This window comes from Mobula hypostoma, chromosome 3, assembly GCF_963921235.1.
Source record: "Mobula hypostoma chromosome 3, sMobHyp1.1, whole genome shotgun sequence".
NCBI lineage: Eukaryota > Metazoa > Chordata > Chondrichthyes > Myliobatiformes > Myliobatidae > Mobula > Mobula hypostoma.
This window is the reverse complement of record NC_086099.1, coordinates 232,233,537-232,254,069: the sequence shown is the minus strand read 5'-3', so window position 1 is coordinate 232,254,069 and position 20,533 is coordinate 232,233,537. Positions and strand designations below refer to the sequence as shown.

Genomic DNA, 20,533 nt, shown 5'->3' with positions numbered 1-20,533 from the left:
CACATATCCTCTTTTACAATCATCCCCAAACTTAATAACTGGGTCTTGTATATCATATCCATTTTTGCATCTTTTCCAATTTAATGAGATTCTTCCTATCAGTGAGTGAGCAGATCTGTGCTCACTACTTCAAGTGTGGTCTCACCAACATCCTAACTTTTATACTCAGTGTCCTGACTGTTGAGAGCAAGTATGTTAAGCAGCTTCTTGACCACCAGTCTCTGTGTTGCCACTTTCAGAAGCTATGTACCCGTACCTCCAGGTCCTCTAGTTCTACAACTCTCCCCCACCCTCGCCCCCAGAACACTGCTATTCACTGTACAAGACCTATCTTTCTTTTTTATTTATTTTATTTACTGATACAGCATGAAGTATTCCCTTCTGGCTCTTTGAGCCACACCACCCAGCAACTGACAACCCCAATTAACCGTAACCTAACATAAGACAATTTACAATGACCAATTAATTTATCCAATACATCTTTGGGGTACGGGAGGGAACCAGAGCATCCAGGGAAATCCCACGCATTCCACACAGACTCCTTACAAAATGGTGCCAGAATTGAACTGCAAACTCTGAACTGTAACAGTGTCTGTGCTCCTAACTGCTAGGCTATCATGGTTTTAATGTATCACTTCACAATTGCCTCAACTAAATTCCACCTGTCGCTCACCTCGCCACTTTGCAACTTTCCCTGCTGTGACCTCGGAAAACTTCACTGTCACCACACCACCAATGCTGGTGTCATCAGTAAACCCTCTCACCATAGCACCTAAATTCTCATCCAAAACGTTAATGTAGAAACAGGGGCCCAGCACTGACTCCTGTGGCACACCAGTAAAAAACCAACTTTCCACAACAACCATCTCCTTCCATACAATTAATTTTGTACCTAATTGGTTAGCTCACCGTGGATGACATTTGGTCTAACCAATGTTTCATAGAGTTGTACCAAGACCTCCCTGCTTTTTTATTCTGTGCCCTTCTAATGAAGACAAATATCCTGAATACCCCCTTCACCACCCAATCTACCTGTGCCTTTGTTCTTTTCAATACTTCTGACGGTCCTGTCATTTCCATGGGGAATATTGCTGTAATCCCACTAAAGGAAGATGAGAAGGTAGCACCCTACTGGGAGAAGGGAGGGATCACTGGAATTCCAGTGTGACAGAGGAGGAAACACTGGGTTGTGGGAGGGAGGGATGGGAGGGTGTTGGTCTCTTGGAGATATGGCTGCTACAATGCCGTGGGACGAAACAGCTGCAGAATATCATGAGACATTGGGTGTAGAACCACAATAAGGTGGAGAAGAGATACAACAGTGGTACAGCACTGAACACAATAAGGGAGGGTGATGGATATTCAGATGATTAACATTCACACAATCAAAGAGCCTGATCCAGATCCTGGTCTCCAGAACCTCCAAGATCCCAGAACAATTGCAATTAAGGAACTATCCAGATCCAAGATCCAGAACAGGCCAGATGCCAGCATTGTCCAGCTGCAGGAAATGGAATACTGTTTGCCTGAGCCAGAGTGGGTTTACAACCCAGAACGTGGACCAGCAGAGCCTGGGACAGGGGCAACCCTGTGGTACATGGCCAAGCTACGGCAGAGAGAGAGAGAGAGAGAGATAGAGAGAGAGAGACAGACAGACAAATTGATGGTCAGGCAAGATGGAGCATGCAGTTAAGATGGTAATGGCCGGTGTGACAAACTGCATTTACCTCCGTGACTGCCCCAACACACACATTTGGGCAGGCAGCTGCTGCATTGGAAAGGTGAGAAGCAGAGCAAAAATAAGAGTGTGTCTTTCAGCAAAGAAAAGGCAGCTTAAAATCACCAATACCAGTCAGTGTGGATCATGCACCGTGCACCATACCCATGGGGACACTGACCACTCTCTCCTCAAATCCATCCCCTCTCTTACTACTCTACACACTTCCACACTCACCTCTCCTCACAATCTCTTACACACTCAGTCTCCCCACACCCACTTACACTCAGTTCCCCTCACACCCTCTTACACACACTACAGACCCACATACACACTCACTACCCCTCAGTCACTATACAATCCACTTAATTAATCACCTCCCTTTACACCCTACACACTCACACCAGCACTTCACGCAGTCCATCAGCATTCTTCCACACTGCCTGTGCCACGTGACAGTGAGTATTGGAATAGAGTGAGGTGGAGGATAAATGCGTGGCTGAGGGATTGGAGCAGGGGGCAGGAATTCAGATTTCTGGATCATTGGGACCTCTTTTGGGGCAATGTGACCTGTACAAAAAGGACAGGTTGCACTTGAATCCCAGGGGAACCAATATCCTGGCGGGGAGGTTTGCAAAGACTACTGGGGAGAGTTTAAACTCGAATTGCTGGGGGGGTGGGAACCAAACTGAAGAGATGGAGGAAGAGGGGGTTGGCTCACAAATAGAGAAAGCTTGGAGACAGTGCGAGAGGGAGGATAGGCAGGTGATAGAGAAAGGACGCGCTTAGACCGATGGTTTGAGATGTGTCTATATTAATGCAAGGAATATTATGAACAAAGCGGATGAACTTGGAGCGTGGATCAGCACTTGGATCTATGATGTTGTGGCCATGACAGAGACTTGGATGGCTCAGGGGCAGGAATGGTTACTTTGAGTGCTAGGCTTTAGATGTTTCAGAAAGGACAGGAAGGGAGGCAAAAGAGTTGGGGGCATGGCACTGTTGATCAGAGATAGTGTCACGGTCGTAGAAAAGGAGAAAGACATGGCGGGATTGTCTAGGAACTGTCTGTGGGTGGAAGTTAGGAACAGGAAGGGGGTCAATAACTCTACTGGGTATTTTTTATAGACCACCCAATAGTAACAGGGACATCAAGGAGCAGATAGGGAGGCAGATTCTGCGATGTGTAATAATAACAGGGTCGTTGTGGTGGGAGGTTTTAATTTCCCAAATATCCACTGGCACGTCACTAGAGTGAAGGGTTTCGATGGGGTGGAGTTTGTTAGGTGTGTTCAAGAAGGTTTCTTGACACAATGTGTAGACAAGCCTACAAGAGGAGAGACTGTACTTGATCTGGTATTGGGAAATGAACCTGGGCAGGTGTCAGGTCTCTCAGTGGGAGAGCATTTTGGAGATAGTGATCACAACTTTATCTCCCTTACTGTAGCAGTGGAGAGGGATAGGAATAGACAAGTTAGGAAAGTGTTTAATTGGAGTAAGGGGAAATATGAGGCTATCAGGCAGGATGTTGGAAGCATAAATTGTGAACAGATATTCTCTGGGAAATGTACGGAAGAAATGTGGCAAATGTTCAGGGGATATTTGCGAGCAGTTCTGCATAGGTACATTCCAATAAGACAGGGAACAGATGGTAAAGTACAGGAACCGTGGTGTACAAAGGCTGTTGTAAATCTAGTCAAGAAGAAAACAAGAGCTTATAAAAGGTTCAAAAAACTAGGAAATGATCGAGAGCAAGAAGATTACCGTATAAGGCTAGCAGGAAGGAGCTCAAGAAAGAAATTAGGAGAGCAAGAGGGGGCCATGAGAAGGCCTTGGTGGACAGGATTAAGGAAAACTCCAAGGCATTCTACAAGCATGTTCAGAGCAAGAGGATAAGATGTGAGGGAATAGGACCAATCAACAGTGACAGTGGAAAAGTGTGTATGGAACCAGAGGAGATAGCAGAGGTACTTAATGAATACTTTGCTTCAGTATTCACTACAGAAAAGGATCTTGGCGATTGTAGGGATGACTTACAGTGGACTGAAAAGCTTGAGCATGTAGATATTAAGAAAGAGGATGTGCTGGAGCTTTTGAAAAGCAACAAGTCGGACAACTCACCGGGACCGGATGAAAAGTACCCCAGGCTACTGTGGGAGGAGAGGGTGGAGAGTGCTGAGCCTCTGCCAATGATCTTTGCATCATCAATGGGGACAGGAGAGGTTCCGGAGGATTGGAGGGTTGCGGATGTTGTTCCATTGTGCAAGAAAGGTAGTAGAGATAGCCCAGGAAATTATAGACCAGTGAGTCTTATTTCAGTGGTTGGTAGGTTGATGGAGAAGATTCTGAGAGGAAGGATTTCTGTTGTTTTCTGGCAAGGATGTGTTCAGTACGTGGAAGGCATTCAAAGGCCAAATTTTGAGAGTGCAGAGTTTGCATGTTCCTGCCAGGATTAAAGGCAAAATTAACAGGCATAGGGAACCTTGGTTTTCAAGGCATATTGACAATCTGGTTAAGAAAAAGAGAGAGGAGTATAGCAGGTATAGGCAACAAGGAACAAATGAGGTACTTGAAAAGTATAGAAAATGTAAGAAAATACTAAAGGAGGAAATCAGGAAGGCAAAAAGACATGAGGTTGCTTTGGCAGACAATGTGAAGGTAAACCCGAAGGGTTTCTGCAAGTATATTAAGAGTAAAAGGATAGTAGGGGAAAAAATTGGTCCCCTAGAAAATCAAAATAGTTGTCTATGTGTGGATCCTCACGAGTTGGGGGAGATCTTAAACAAATTTTTTGCATCAGTATTTACTCAGGAAACTGGCATAGCATATAGGGAAGGAAGGGAAACAAGCAGCAGTGTCATGGAACATATAGAGATTAAAGAGGAGGAGGTGCTTGCTGCTTTACAGCGAATAAAGGTAGATAAATCCCCCGGGCCTGACTTGATATTTCCTCGGACCTTGAGAGAGACTAGTGTAGAAATTGCAGGGGCCCTGGCAGAAATATTTAAAATGTCCTTAGCCACGGGTATGGTGCCGGAGGATGGAGGGTGGCTCATGTTGTTCCGTTGTTTAAAAAAAGGCTCCAAAAGTAAACCAAGTAATTACAGGCTGGTGAGCCTGACATCTACTACTACTACTACTACTACTACGTCGACTCAGGCCGAGGGAGCCAGCGTCGGGCCTGACATCAGTAGTAGGTAAATTATTGGAAGGTGTTCTGAGAGATCAGATATACAAGTATTTGGATAGCCAAGGGCTGATTAAGGATAGTCAGCATGGCTTTGTGCATGGTAGATCCTGTTTAACGAATCTTGTAGAGTTTTTCGAGGAGGTTACCAAGAAAGTAGATGAAGGAAAGGCTGTGGATGTTGTCTACATGGACTTTAGTAAGGTCTTTGACAAGGTCCCACATGGGAGATTCGTTCAGAAGGTTCAGACACTAGGTATCCATGGAGAGGTTGTAAACCGGATTTGAAATTGGCTACGTGGGAGAAGACAGAGAGTGGTAGTGGATGATTGCTTCTCAGACTGGAGGCCTGTGATTAGTGGTGTGCCTCAAGGATCTGTGCTGGGACCATTGTTGTTTGATGTCTATATCAATGATCTAGATAATAATGTGGTAAATTGGATCAGCAAGTTTGCTGATGACACTAAGATTGGAGGCATTGTGGATAGCGAGGACGGCTTTCAAAGCTTGCAGAGGGATCTGAACCAACTGGAAAAATCGGCCAGAAAATGGCAGATGGAATTTAATGCAGACAAGTGTGAGGTGTTGCATTTTGGAAGGACAAATCAAGGTGGGACATACACAGTAAATGGTAGGGCACTGAGGAGTGCGAAGGAGCAAAGAGATCTGGGAGTTCAGATACATATTTCCCTGAAAGTGGCGGCACAGGTAGACAGGGTTGTAAAGAAGGCTTTTGGTATCCTGGCATTCATAAATCAAAGTATTGAGTATAGGAATTGGGAAGTTATGGGGAGGTTGTATAAGAAATTGGTGAGGCCAAGTTTGGAGTATTGTGTACAGTTCCGGTCACCTAACTATAGGAAGGATATCAGTAAGGTTGAAAGAGTGCAGAGAAGATTTACTAGGATATTGCCAGGTCTTCAGGAGTTGAGTTACAGGACTTTATTCCTTGGAACATGGAAAAATGAGGGGAGATTTGATAGAGGTTTACAAAATTATGAGGCGTATAGATAGAGTAAATGTGAATAGGCTCTTTCCACTTAGATTAGGAGAGATAAATACAAGAGGACATGGCTTTAGGTGAAAGGGGAAAGGTTTAGGAGGAACATTAGGGGGAACTTCTTCACTCAGAGAGTGGTGGGAGTGTGGAATGAGCTGCCATCTGACGTGGTAAATGTGGGCTCACTCTTAAAGTTTTAAGAATAAATTGGATTGGTACATGGATGGGAGATGTCTGGAGGGTTATGGACTGGATGAAGGTCAATGGGACTAGCGGAATAATGTTTCGACACAGACTAGAAGGGCCGAATGGCCTGTTTTCTGAGCTGTAATGTTCTATGGTTCTAACATTTGGAGAGGCATAATATGATTAGGTATGGTCAGCATGGCTTTGTGAAAGGCAGGTCATGCCTTAGAAGTCTGATTAAATTTTCTGTGGATGTGACTAAACAGATTGATGAAGGTGCAGCAGTAGATGTAGTGCATATGGATTTCAGCAAGGCATTTGACAAGGTGCCTCATACAAGACTTATTGAGAAAGTAAGGAGGCATGGATCAATGGGGAAATTGCTTTGTGGATCCAGAACTAGCTTGCCAGCACAAGGGAAAGAGTGGTTGTAGACGAGTCATATTGTGCATGGAGGGGTCGGTCACCAGTGGTGTGCCTCAGGGATCTGTTCTGGGACGCTTACTCTTTGTGATGTTTATAAATGACCTGGATGAAGAAGTGGAGGGATGGGTTAGTAAATATGCTGATGACACAAAGGTTGGAGGTGTGGAAAGCTATCAGAGGTTATAGCGAGTCACTGATAGGATGCAAAAATGGGCTGAGAAGTGGCAGATAGACTTCAACCCAGATAAGTGTGAGGTGGTTCATTTTGTTAGGTCAAATATGATGGCAGAATATAGTATTAATGGTAAGACTCTTGGCAGTGTGGAGGATCAGAGGGATCTTGGGGTCCCTGTCCATAGGACACACAAAGCTGCTACGCAGGTTGACTCTGTAGTTAAGAAAAACTACATGCATTGGCCTTTATCAATCGTGGATTTGAGATTAGAAGCCGAGAGGTAATGTTGCAGCTTTATAGGACCCTGGTCAGACTCCACTTGGAGAACTGTGCTCATTTCTGGTCGCCTCACTACAGGAAGGATGTGGAAACCATAGAGAGGGTGCAGAGAAGCTCTACAAGGATGTTGCCTGGATTGGGGAGCATGCCTTATGAAAACAGGTTGAGTGAACTCGGCCTTTTCTCCTTGCAGCGATGGAGGATGAGAGGTGACCTGATAGAGGTGTATAAGGTGATGAGAGGCATAGATCGTGTGGATAGTCAGAGGCTTTTTCCCAGGGCTGAAATGGCTAGCACGAGAGGGCACAGTTAAGGTGCTTGGAAGTAGGTACAGAGGAGATGTCAGGGGTAAGTTTTTTTACGCAGAGAGTGGTGAGTGTGTGGAATGGGCTGCCAGCGACAGTGGTGGAGGCGGATACGATAGTGTCTTTTTAGAGACTCCTGGACATGTATATGGAGCTCAGAAAAATAGAGGGCTATGGGTAACCCCAGGTAATTTCTTCGATAAGGACATGTTCGGCACAGCTTTGTGGGCCGAAGGGCCTGTGTTGGGCTGTAGGTTTTCTGTTTCACATACTTACCACTGAGACCCCCACAGCTCGTGCACACCACCATTCCCAGACACTTCCCTCGCACATTATTTCCCCCATTCACACTCATTACCCTAGCAAATCTCACTCACTCAACTCACATTCCATCTCCCTAGTACTTATCCTCCTCACAATTATCATTCCTCCACTGCACACTCACTCCCACACTCGTGTACCATTACTCTTGCTTCTCACTCCATACCGAGTGCATCATGGATCACAAACCCATAACCCCTCGCACACTCCCCATACCCTCTCCTAAACACTCCCCACACATCTCTCTCTCACACACACACCTCCCACATCACATCACCTCAGACACCCCTTGCACACTCACTCTTTCTTATGTATCTCTTGCACACCCATATTCCCTCCCGCAACCCCTGGATCACCAGACAATGCATCATGGGAGGAAGGTCACCATTTAACAAGAAACCTTGTGGGGAAGGAGGGAGGTCACCATGTGTCAGATCGTGACCCCGTGTTCTGGATGTGACAAAGACCTTAGGGTCCGAGGGAATTCTCACACCAATGATGCATTATCTTCCACAGTTAGCGATGCTGTTGCGTCCGCTGGGGTTTTTCTGCCTCTCTTTGCCTCATTCTCTGCCTTATGCAAAGGCTGGAATTTTTATTTTATTTCAGAAATCAAAAACGCAAACCCAGAATAAGAGCACAAGTCAACCTCTGCTTGACTTATCTCACATCTTACCTTCACCCTGACCCCTCACTGGCTCTAACCACTCTCTTCCTGAACCTTCACCTTTCACCCACAATCTAACCTCTCTTGCACACCTTCCCATCACCATGACCCCTCATCTTCACCTTGACCCATCAATGACTGACCTCAGCCCTCAGCCTTGACCCTCACTCTGACTATTCGCCTGCAACCTGATCCTTCACCATCACTGTGACTGACATGACTCTCACCTAAACCGTCTCTTTACCTGACCCCTGACGCAAACACTAACCCCTCACCCACACTCTGATCCATCTGTCCTACATACCCCTCACACTGAGCATCCCAGCCACAACCTACAGAATATAATCCCAAATCGCTCACTGTAACCTCTGACCACCCATGTCAACCACTCACTAAACACTGTACCCTGATCTTGCTCAGTGAACCAACCTCAACATCCAGCTTGTCCCTTACCTCCTCGCTTTCAAGTCTGTGAAGGTTGACAGTGATGAACTTGAGATACTGGCTGGAGAGAGTCATCAGCTCGATGTAGCGCGTCCGTAGATCCACAACCTACAAACAGACAAGACAGATCAGATGTTGGCAGCTTGGCTGAAGCAGAACATGGGATCCAGGGTGAGGCCATGTCGTTAAAGGATGAAAAATGCACGGTCTTCTGGCACGCTTGTTGTTTGCTGGACATAGGGTAGGGAAGTCTGGGTATAATTCTATGAGATATTGGTTTGGCCACATGGGATCCAGGATGAACTAACTTGCTGAATACAAAGTTGGTGGAGAAAGCAGAGGGGGTCGTCATGTAGCGTTGTGACCAGTGGCATGCTGCAGGGATCAGTGCTGGGTGCACTGTTGGTTGTCATCCAAATTAATGATCTGGATGAGACAGTGATTGGCAGGAACTCAGAAGGCCAGGCAGCATCTATGGAAAAGAGTAAACAGTCGGTGTTTCTGGCCGACCCTTCAGGAGGACTGATTAGGGGCCAGATGAAGGGTCTCAGCCCGAAATGTTGACTGTTTACTCCTTTCCGTAGATGCTGGAGGAGCTCAGCAGGCCAGATAGCATTTTGTGTGTATCACCTTGATTTCCAGCATCTGCAGATTTTCTTTCGTTTGCAAATGTCAGGAGACAGACCAAGGAGTACAGGAAAATTAATGATCTGGATGAGACACTCAATGGCAGGAGATTGACAAAGTACAGGCAAATTAACGACCTGGATGAGACAGTCAATGGCAGGAGATCGACAAAGTACAGGAAAATTAATGATCTGGATGAAACACACACACACACACACACACACACACACACACACAGTGTTGGAGGAACTCAGCAGTCCAGGGAGCATCTAGGAAAAGAGTACAGTCGATGTTTCAGGGAAAAACCTTCGGCAGAACTAACAATCTGGATGAGACCTGAAATGTCAACTGTACTGTTTTCCTAGTTGCTGGCTGGTCTGCTATGATCAGCCAGCAGCTTGTGTGTTGCTCGGATTTCCAGCATCTGCAGATTTTCTCTCGTTTGTGATTTTCATTCGTCAAGGCACTGAGTACAGGAATTGCGACAAAATGTTAGTGAGTCCACACCTGGGGTGTGCATTGCTCTGGTTGTCTAGCTCTACTTGGCGCACTTTTTACAGTGGTGCATTCGCGTGGTCAAATTGGTGGAGGGGGCCTCATACAGGTCCAGGAGAATGAGAGATTTAAAAAAGGAGCTCTCACAGGATTTTGTTTTTTTTTGGTGGTGCAGTTGTGATTCATTAGGAAGGGTAATTAAAAATAAGGTGGTGAGAAGCAGAGCGGCCATTATTAGAGTGGACCAGTGTTAGAAGGCAAGGCTTTGGTTCATCAGATTTCAGCAAGGCTTTGGTTCATCAGGTTTCAGCGAGGACAGGATGAATCCGGTGAGTTTCTTCTCCACCAGAGGGTGGTGAATTTGTGGAATTCATTGCCACAGGCAGCTGCGGAGGACAGGTCACTGGATACATTTAAGGTGGAGGTTGATAAGTTCTTGGTAAGTCAGGGTGTGAAAGGTGATGGGGAGAAGGCAGGAGAATGTGGTTGAAAGGTAAATGGATCAGCTATGTTGAAATGACAGAGTAGACATGATGGGCTGAGTGAAACCATAAGACCATAAGATATAGGGGCACAATTTAGGGAGCTAGGTAGAAAGTTGTGAAACAGGACCTCCATGATGGTAGTTTCTGGATTGCTGCCTGTGCCACATGCCAGTGAGGGAAAGTATAGAATGATTTGGCAAGTGAGTGAATGTCAGAGGAGCTGGTGCAGGGGGCAGGTTCAAATTTATGGATCATTGTTATCTCTTCTGGGGAAGGTATGACCTCTACAAAAGGGACGAGTTACACCTAACCTGAAAGGGTCCAATATCCTCGCGGGCAGGTTGGCTAGAGTTGTTCGGGTGGATTTAAACTTTTTTAGCAGGGAATGGGAACCAGAGTGATAGTGCAGAAGATGAGGTGGCTGGTTTACAAACAGAAGCAACATGCAATGACAGTCCTCACAAGGAGAGGCTTGTGATAGGACAAAATTGCAATCAACAGCAATGTAAAAGGTGGACAAAATTGAAAAAGGTGAATGCAGGATTGATGGTGTCACGTTTGAATGCATGCTGTATACAGAATAAGGTAGGTGGGCTTGGAAGCACAGTTACAGATTGACATGTTTGATGTAGACATCACTGAATCATGGCTGAAAGAAGATTATAGCTGGGAGCTTAATATCATAGGATACACATTGTATCAAAAGGACAGGCAGGAAGGCAGAGGAGACGGCATTACTCTTCGTAAAAAATGAAATCAATCATGAGAAGGTTCTTGGGAAACTGAAAAGTCTGAAGGTAGACAAGTTCCCTGGACCATACTGTGTACTTCCCTGTGCGAAAGGTGAAAAGTTTAATGGGAATACGGGGGGAAATGTCTTCATTCAGAAGATTTATGAGAGTGTGGAATTAGCTGCCAGCACAAGTGGTGCATACAAGCTTGATTTCAATGTTTCAGTGAAGTTTGGATAGTACATGGATAGTAGGGGTATGGAGGGCTATGATCCTGGCGCAAGTCAACCTAAGTCAATGCGTCCATGATATCCTGAAGTGGGAAGGTGAACAGCCAGAGGCCATGGCACATATTGGTACCAACGACATAGGTAGGAAAAGGGAGGAGGTCCTGAAACAGACTACAGGGAGTTAGGAAGGAAGTTGAGAAGCAGGACCTCAAAGGTAGGAATCTCACGATTTCTGCCTGTGCCATGCGACAGTGAGTATAGGAATAGAGTGAGGTGGTGGATAAATACATGGCTGAAGGATTGGAGCAGGAGCAGGGATTCAGATTTCTGGATCACTGGGACCTCTTTTGGGATAGGCATAACCTGTACAAAAAGGACGGGTTGCATTTGAATCCAAGAGGGACCAATATCCTGCCAGGGAGGTCTGTTAATGCTATTGGGGAGAGGTTAAACTATTATTGCTGGGGGGTGGGAAATGAACTGAAGAGATGGAGGAAGGCACAGATGAAGGTAGGTAATTCACCTGAACCAGATGGTATACACCCCAGGGTTCTGAAGGAGGTGGCTGAAATGATTGTGGAGACATGGTAATGACCTTTCAAGAATCACTGGATTCTGGAATGGTTTTGGAGACTGGAAAATTGCAATTGTTACTCCACTTTTCAAGAAGAGAGAGCGGCAGAAGAAAAGGACGTATAGGCGTTAGTCTGACTTCAGTGGTTGGGAAGAGGTTGGAGTCGATTGTTATGGTTGTGGTTTTGGGGTACTTGGAGGCACATGACAAAATAAGCTACAGTCAGCATGGTTTTCTCAAGGGAATATTTTGCCTGATAAATCTGTTGGTATTCTTCGAAGAAATAACAACCAGGATGGATAAAGGAGAACCGGTTGATGCCGTGTATTCAGATTTTCAGAAGGCCTTTGACAAGGTGCCACACGAGGCTGCTTAACAAGCTATGAGCCCGTGATATTACAGGGAAGATTCTAGCATGGATGAAGCAGTGGCTGACACCTGGATCTTCCGCCAAACTGCCAGTGGCTTCCGCAGTCAAGACTGATGCAAAATACTTATTCAGTTCATCCGCTATTTTCTTGTCCCCCATTACTACCTCTCCAGCATCATTTTTCAGTAGTCCAATATCCACCCTTGCCTCTCTTATACACTTTATGTATCCAAAAAATCTTTTGATGTCCTCTTTAACATTATTGGCTAGCTTACTTTCATTTTCCTTCTTTACCTTCTCAACTACTTTTTAGTTGTCTTCTGCTGGTTTTGGTTTTCAAAAGCTTTCCAATCCTCCAACTTCCTACTAATTTTTCCTCTCTGGCTTTTATGTTGCCTTTGACTTCACTTGTTAGCCATGGTTGTGTCACCTTGGCTTTATAATAATAATATTTCTTACTTTTTGGGATGTATTTATCCTGAGCTTTCTGAATTGCTTCCAGAGATTCCAGCTATTGCTGATCTGCCATCATCCCTGCCAGTGTTCTTTTCCAATCAATTCTGGTCAACTCCTTTCTCATGGCTCTGTAATTCCCTTTACTCCAATGTAATACTGATACATCTGACTTTAGCGTCTCCTCAAAATTCAGGGTGAATTCAATCATATTATGATCACTCTCCCCAAAGGGGTTCTTTTACCTTAAGCTCGTTAATCAATTCCAGTTCATTGAACAACACCCACTCACAGAAACATCGAAACATAGAAAACCTACAGCACAATACAGGCCCACAAAGCTGTAACAAACATGTCCTTACTTTAGTCCTGACAAAGGGTCTCGCCCTGAAACGTCGACTGCACCTCTTCCTACAGATGCTGCCTGGCCTGCTGCGTTCACCAGCAACTTTGATGTGTGTTCCTTACTTTAGAACTACCCAGGCTTACCCATAGCCCTCTGTTTTTCTAAGCTCCATGTATCCATCCAGGAGTTTCTTAAAAGACACTATCATTTCCGCCTGTACCGCCGGCGCCGGCAGCCCATTCCACGCACTCACCTCTCTGCGTAAAAAACGTACCCCTGACATCTCCTCTGTACCTACTTCCAAGCACCTTAAAACTGTGCTCACTCATGTTAGCCATTTCAGCCCAGGAAAAAAGCCTCTGATTATCCACATGATCAATGCCTCTCATTATCTGGTACACATCTATCAGGCCACCTCTCATCCTCCATCGCTCCATGGAGAAAAGGTCGAATTCACTCAACCTATTCGCATAAAGCATGCTCCCCAATCCAGGCAACATCCTTGTAAATATCCTCTGCACCCTTTCTATGGTTTCTATGTCCTTCCTGCAGTGAGGTGACCAGAACTGAGCACAGTACTCCAAGTGGGGTCTGACCGGGGTCCTATATAGCTGCAACATTACCTCTCGGTTCTTAAACTCAATATCACGATTGATGAAGGCCAATGCTCCACATGCCTTCTTAACCACACAGTCAACCTGCGCAGCTGCTTTGTGTATCCTATGGACACGGACCCCAAGATCACTCTGATCCTCCACACTGCCAAGAGTCTTACCATTAATACTATATTCTGCCATCATATTTGACCTACCAAAATGAACCACTTCACACTTATCTGGGTTGAACTCCATCTGCCACTTCTCAGCCCAGTTTTGCATCCTATCAATGTCCCGCTGTAACCTCTGACAGCCCTCCACACTATCCACAACACCCCCAACCTTTGTGTCATCATCAAATTTACTAACCCATCCCTCCACTTTGTCATCCAGGTCATTTATAAAAAATCATAAAGAGTAGGGGTCCCAGAACAGATTCCTGAGGCACCCCACTGGTCACCGACCTCCATACAGAATATGATCCGTTTACAACCACTCTTTGCCTTCTGTGGGCAAGTCAGTTCTGGATCCATAAAGCAATGAACCCTTGGATCCCATGCCTCCTTACTTTCTCAATAAGCCTTGCACGGGGTACCTTATCAAATGCCTTGCTAAAATCCATATACACTGCATCTATGTCTCTACCCTCATCAATGTGTTTAGTCACATCCTCAAAAACTTCAATCAGGGTCATAAGGCACGACCTGCCTTTGACAAAGCCATCCTGACTATTCCTAGTCATATTATGCCTCTCCAAATGTTCATAAATCTTGCTCCTCAGGATCTTCTCCATCAACTTACCAACCACTGAATTAAGACTCACTCATCTATAATTTCCTGGGCTATATCCCTACTCCCTTTCTTGAATAAGGGAACATCCGCAGTCCTCCAATCCTCTGGAACCTCTTCCGTCCTCACTGATGATGCAAAGATCATCACCAGCGGCTCAGCAATCTCCTTCCTCGCTTCCCACAGTAGCCTGGGGTACATCCAGTCTGGTCCAGGTGACTTATCCAATTTGATGCTTTCTAAAAGATCCAGCACATCCTCTTCCTTAATATCTACATGCTCAAGCTTTTCAGTCTGCTGCAAGTCATCCCTACAATCGCCAAGATCCTTCTCCGTAGTGGTACTGAAGCAAAGTATTCATTAAGTACCTCTGCCATCTCCTCTGGCTCCATACACATTTTTCCACTGTCACACCTGATTGGTCCTATTCTCTTATGTCTTATCCTCTTGCTCTTCACCTACTTGTAGAATGCCTTGGCGTTTTCCTTAATCCTGTCTGCCAAGGCCTTCTCATGGCCCCTTCTGGCTCTCCTAATTTCATTCTTCAGCTCCTTCCTGCTAGCCTTATAATCTTCTAGATCTCTATCATTACCTAGTTTTTTGAACCTTTCGTAAGCTCTTCTTTTCTTCTTGACTAGATTTACAACAGACTGGTTTATTATTGACAATATCCTTGTGGACCGGCCGACCCAGGGGGTGGGGGTAGGGTTACCAACGGACAAGAGTAGCAGTCAAATACGTTGTGTTTACCCCGAGAAAGACTACCATGACCATGAAGCCTTGCGCGGGCACCAGTGCGCATGCGTGTGCATGTCGATTTTTTTCTACAAATTGTTTTCAGCGATTCTGCTCCGGGGGCGGGGGGGTGTTAATCACGACCGGAATATAGGGGAAGTGGCTAATACACTCAATTTCGTTTCTAAAAGGGTTTATCTAACGAATTTAATATTAAACACACAGCGCATATTTTCCTCGCATGAACATAGTGATAAGTCAATTATCAAGGGAGGCCAGGGGAGCTTGAAGTAAGTGTTGAACGAACTTCCAGTAGAAGTGGTAGAGGCAGGTTCGATATTATCATTTACAGAAAAATTGGATAGGTATATGGACAGGAAAGGAATGGAGGGTTATGGGCTGAGTGCAGGTCGGTGGGACTAGGTGAGAGTAGCGTTCGGCACGGACTAGAAGGGCAGAGATGGCCTGTTTCCGTGATGTAATTGTTATATGGTTATATAAGTCACTTATAAGTCAATAGCATCATAACATTTTAAGTAACGTTTGGATATTAAACACACAGCACATATTTTCCCCATATGAACATATAAAATCATTGCAACGCACCAATATCGCTGAATCAGTGGGAGCCCTGGGCTTGTTTCCCTGCAACAAGACTGTCCTATCGAAGGGTGATGGGAGACAGCGATACTCAAAGGAGGTTCCTTATGTCCAGTCTATTCCACAATTTAGTTTTCGTTGCATTCATTACAGAGATATGTTGGAAATGGAAGCAACGTTTTCAGTGCTTTCGTGGCTATCTCAGGATATTTAGTCTTGACTTTGATCCGGAATGCCGGCAGAGATATTATGTCAAACATACTTTTCAGCCTGTCGTCATTTGCAAGCTCGAGGAGTTGATCTCCTTCCTGCACTCACATGGATGACGTGCGGGTAATGACTTCGCATGTGTTCAAGTTCAGCAATGGCCGTGACAAGGAATGAGGAAAGGTGCAGCTGACTCATATCGCCAAATCATATTGTTTCCTCGCGGCCCAGTACCGCATGCTTTGCGGCCCAGTGGTTGGGGACCGCTGTTATACACCACGGTTCCTGTACTCTACTATCCTTTCCCTGTCTCATTGGAACGTATCTACACAGAACCCCACGTAAATATCCCCTGAACATTTGCCACATTTCTGCCATACGTTTCCCTGAGAACATCTGTTTCCAATTTATGCTTCCAAGTTCCTGCCAGATAGTCTCATATTTACCCTTCTTCCAATTGAAAGTTTCCCTAACTTGTCTGTTCCTATCCCTCTCCAATGCTATGGTAAAGGAGATAGAATTGGGATCACTATCTCCAAAACATTCTCCCACTGAGCAGGTTCATTTCCCAATACCAGATCAAGTACAGCCTCTCCTCTTGTAGGCTTATCTACATATTGTGTCAAGAAACCTCCCTGAACACACCTAACAAACTCCACCCCATCTAAACCCCTCACTCTAGGGAGATGCCAATCAATATTTGGGAAACTAAAATCTCCCACCACAACAACCCTGTTATTATTACTCCTTCCCAGAATCTGTCTCCCTATCTGCTCCTCGATATCCCTGTTACTATTGAGTGGTCTATAAAAGATACCCAGTAGAGTTATTGACTGTTCCTGTTTCTAAATTCCACCCGCAGAGACTCCGTAGATAACCCCTCCATGACTTCATCAAAAATATCAGATATTCAAGAATATCTGATCCCCTATTGGACTCAATTATGAGCAGCTCTAAAAAGCAATCTCGCTGGTATTCCAGAAATTTCCCCTCTTGGAATCCAGCACAAATCTGATTTTCCCAATCTCCCTACATACTGAAATCCCTCAGGACTATTGTAACATTGCCCTTTTGACATGCATTTTCTATCTCCCATTGTAATTCGTAGACCACATCCTTACTACTGTTTGGGGATCTCTATACTCCTCTCATCAGTTATTTTACCTTTGCAGTTCCTTAGCTCTATCCTCAATGACTCAATACCTTCTGAGCTTATGTTACCTCTTTCTAATAATTTGATTTCATTTTTTACCAACAAAGCAATGCTGCCCTCTCTGCCTTTCTTTCTGTCCTTTCAATACAGTGTGTATCCTTCGTCCCAACTGTAATCTTCTTTAAGCCATTATTCAGTGATGCCTACAGCATCATACATGGCAACAAGTTTATTTACCTTATTCTGTTTTCTGTGTGCATTTAAATATAACACCTTCAGTCCTGTATTCACACTTCTCAACTTTGTCCAACTTTTATATTGCAACTCATCCTGTTGACTGCTATTTTGCCCTATCAACAGCCTCTCCTCACTACACATTGCCTCTGTTTGTAAACCAACAACTTCATCTTCAGCACAGTCACTCCGCTTCCCAACCAAACTAGTTTAAACCCTGCCGAACAACTCTAGCCAATCTGCCCAGAAGGATGTTGTATCCTGTCTGGTTCAGGTGTAACCTGTCTCTTTTGTAATGGTTGTACCTTCCCAAGATGAAATCCCAATGATCCATAAATCTGAACCCCTTCCTCCTGCACCAATTTCTCAGCCATGCATTCACCTGCTAAATTATCCTATTCCTACCCTCAATGGGACGTGGCACAGGCAGCAATCCAGAGGTTACTACCCTGGAGGTCCTGTTTCAGACCTTTCTACCTAGGTCCCTAAAATCTCTCTTCAGGACCTCCTCACCTTGTCTACCTATGTCATTGTTGCAAATATGCACCAAGACTTCTGGCTGCTCACCCTCACCTTTGAGAATGCCATGGACATGCCTGATTCTAGCACCAGGGAGGCAACATACCATCTGGGTGTCTCTATCGTACGCACAGAATCTCATCTCTGTTCCCCTGACTGGGGAACCTCCTGTCAACAATGCAGCCCTCCTCACCTCTCTGCTCTTCTGAACGACAGCACCAAACTCAGTGCCAGAGATCCAGTAACTTGAGTCTCCCCTCAGTACGTCATCCCCCTCAATAGTATCCAGAGTTTTATACCTATTATTGAGGGGAATGGCCACACGTGTACTCTGCTCTGGCTGTGCATTTCCCCTCCATCTCTTGACAGTCGACCAGTTACCTGTCTCCTGTAGTCCAGGCTGACTACCTCCCTGTAGCTCCTGTCTATCACCTCCTCACTCTCCTGTGTGTCAAAGGTTATCGAGCTGCAGCTCCAGTTCCTTAATATGTTCTCTCAGGAGCTGCAGCTCGGTGCACCTGGTACAGATGTGTTTATCTGGGAGACTGGGGTATTAAATTAGGGACAGCATGAGACAGGAGCTGGGAGAGTTAACTGATTTAAATATTAGCTTTCATTTCTCACGTGTACATCAAAACATCCACTAAAATGTGTTGCTTGTGTCAACAACCAACAGTCTGAGCTGCTGGGGGCAGCCTGCAAGTGTCACCGTGCTTCCTGTGCCAACATAGCATGCCCACAAATTACTGACTCTCGCCTATATGCCCCTGAACCGTGGGATGGAGCTGGAGCACCTGGAGGAAATAATGCCTGACCTTGCTGAGCTCCTCCGGCATTTTGTGTGCATTTCTTAAGATTTCCAACACCTGCAGAAGCTCTTCTGTTTATGGGGAGCTAATGCTGTTCTGATCCTAAAGAATGACAGGAAGGACAAGCCAGGAAACTGCAAGTCGAGCGTCAAATGCAAGAAGAAATTTTACAGTTGATGCCAAGTGAAGTTTTTAAGATCAAAAGGGATAGATGGGAATTGTTCAGGTCACTAGAGCTGGGAGAATGGTGTGTAAAAAGCACATAGCTCCCACCTCCTGAATTACGCTGTCAGATGCAGACACCATTTTCTGCTTCTTCACAGGAGATGCCACTGGCTCACTCTGAACCTTGTAGGTCACGAGCTGGAGTTCATAATCCTGAAACAACAAAACCTTACATTAGGATTCAATCATGAGTATAAACTACCCCACCAAACCCTCACTGTGACCAATCGGTGTCCAGTGCACCAGTGTAAACTACCTCACCAAACCCTCACTGTGACCAATGAGTGTGCAATACATCAGTACAAATGAGCCTGCCAAACTTGATGTGACACATGGGTGTGCAGTGCAGCAGTGTAAATTGCCTCACCAAACCTGAGCCTGAGTGTGACCAATATCCTTGTGGGCAGGATTGCTAGAGCTGTTCGGGAGGATTTGGTGGGGTATGGGAACCAGAGTGATAGGGCTAAGGAAGGGATAGTTGGTCGACAAATAGAGGCAGTGTGTACTGAGGACAGGCTGATGATAGAGCAAAATTGCAGTCAATGGAATGAGTTGCAGTGTAAAATGGAGACAAAATCGAATAGGGTAATGAATACAGGACTGAAGGTGCTATATCTGAATGCATGCAGTATATGGAATAAGTTAGATGAACTTGTGGTATGGTTACAGACAGATACATATGATGTTGTGGGCATAAGTGTTGTGGGCTGAAAGATTACAGCTAGGAACTTCACATTCAAGGATACACACTGTATTGAAAGGACAGTGCAAGAAGTATTGTAGACAAGGCAGATGAGGTCAGGACATGGATCAACACCTGGAGTTATGATATTGTAGCCATTAGTTAGACTTGGTTGCAGGAGGGACGGAACTAGCAGCTCAATATACCAGGGTTCCATTGTTTTAGATCTGACAGAGTGGGAGGAAGGGTGGCATTATAAGTCAGAAAGAATGTTGTGGCAGTCCTCTGTCAGGACAGACTGGAGAACTCGTATACAGAGGTGCTATGGGTGGAACAAGGAAATAAGAATGGTATGACCATGTTAGTGGGGCTATATTACAGACCACCCAACAGTCCGAGCGATTTAGAAGAACAAATTTGTAGAGAGATCGCGGACTATTGCGAGAAATCTGTTATCTGTCAAGTAGGGTGCCGTGCACAATCCTGGTTTGATGGAGGCAGACGTGAGAGCACGGAGGAACATCTGGTGAAACTTCTGAAATGCGTGTTTCGCTGCCGCCGCTACTGTGTGATCCAGAACCTCCAGAGGGGAAGGCCCCAATTCCTTGGCTTTGCTTGTTGCTCGGCGGCTGGGGTGGGGTCAAAGCGCTCGGCAGAGATGGTACTCTGTGTCGGAGGGCTGGTCGGAGGCTCGAAGTTTTTGGACGGACTCAGAGTTGGACTGTGGTCGGGTGCTTCCAGGATGCTGCATCGGCAAGTTTGCGGCACTGAAAGCTCGTGGCAGGGAGAGTTTCTCCCTTCTACCGTCTGCGTGAGATGTTGGGGCTATCAGCACTTTGAGACTTTTTTTTACCGTGCCCATGGTCTGCTCTTATCAAATTACGGTATTGCTTTGCACTGTTGTAACTATATGCTATAATTATGTGGTTTTTGTCAGTTTCAGTCTTGGTCTGTCTTGTGTTTCTG

General features: G+C 45.4%; 1 protein-coding gene across 16 annotated transcripts in view; it reads right to left on the bottom strand.

The window, feature by feature from the left end:
• plecb (plectin b) overlaps positions 1-20,533 on the bottom strand; it is a 348,566-nt gene that overhangs the window by 49,419 nt on the left and 278,614 nt on the right. For all 16 annotated transcript variants that reach the window (XM_063044747.1, XM_063044748.1, XM_063044753.1 and 13 more), the window contains 2 exons: positions 18,934-19,038; positions 8,717-8,815 (listed from right to left, as the gene is read on the bottom strand). In XM_063044747.1, the coding sequence (XP_062900817.1) occupies positions 8,717-8,815; positions 18,934-19,038 (204 nt within the window). The remainder of the gene's footprint in view (positions 1-8,716; positions 8,816-18,933; positions 19,039-20,533) is intronic.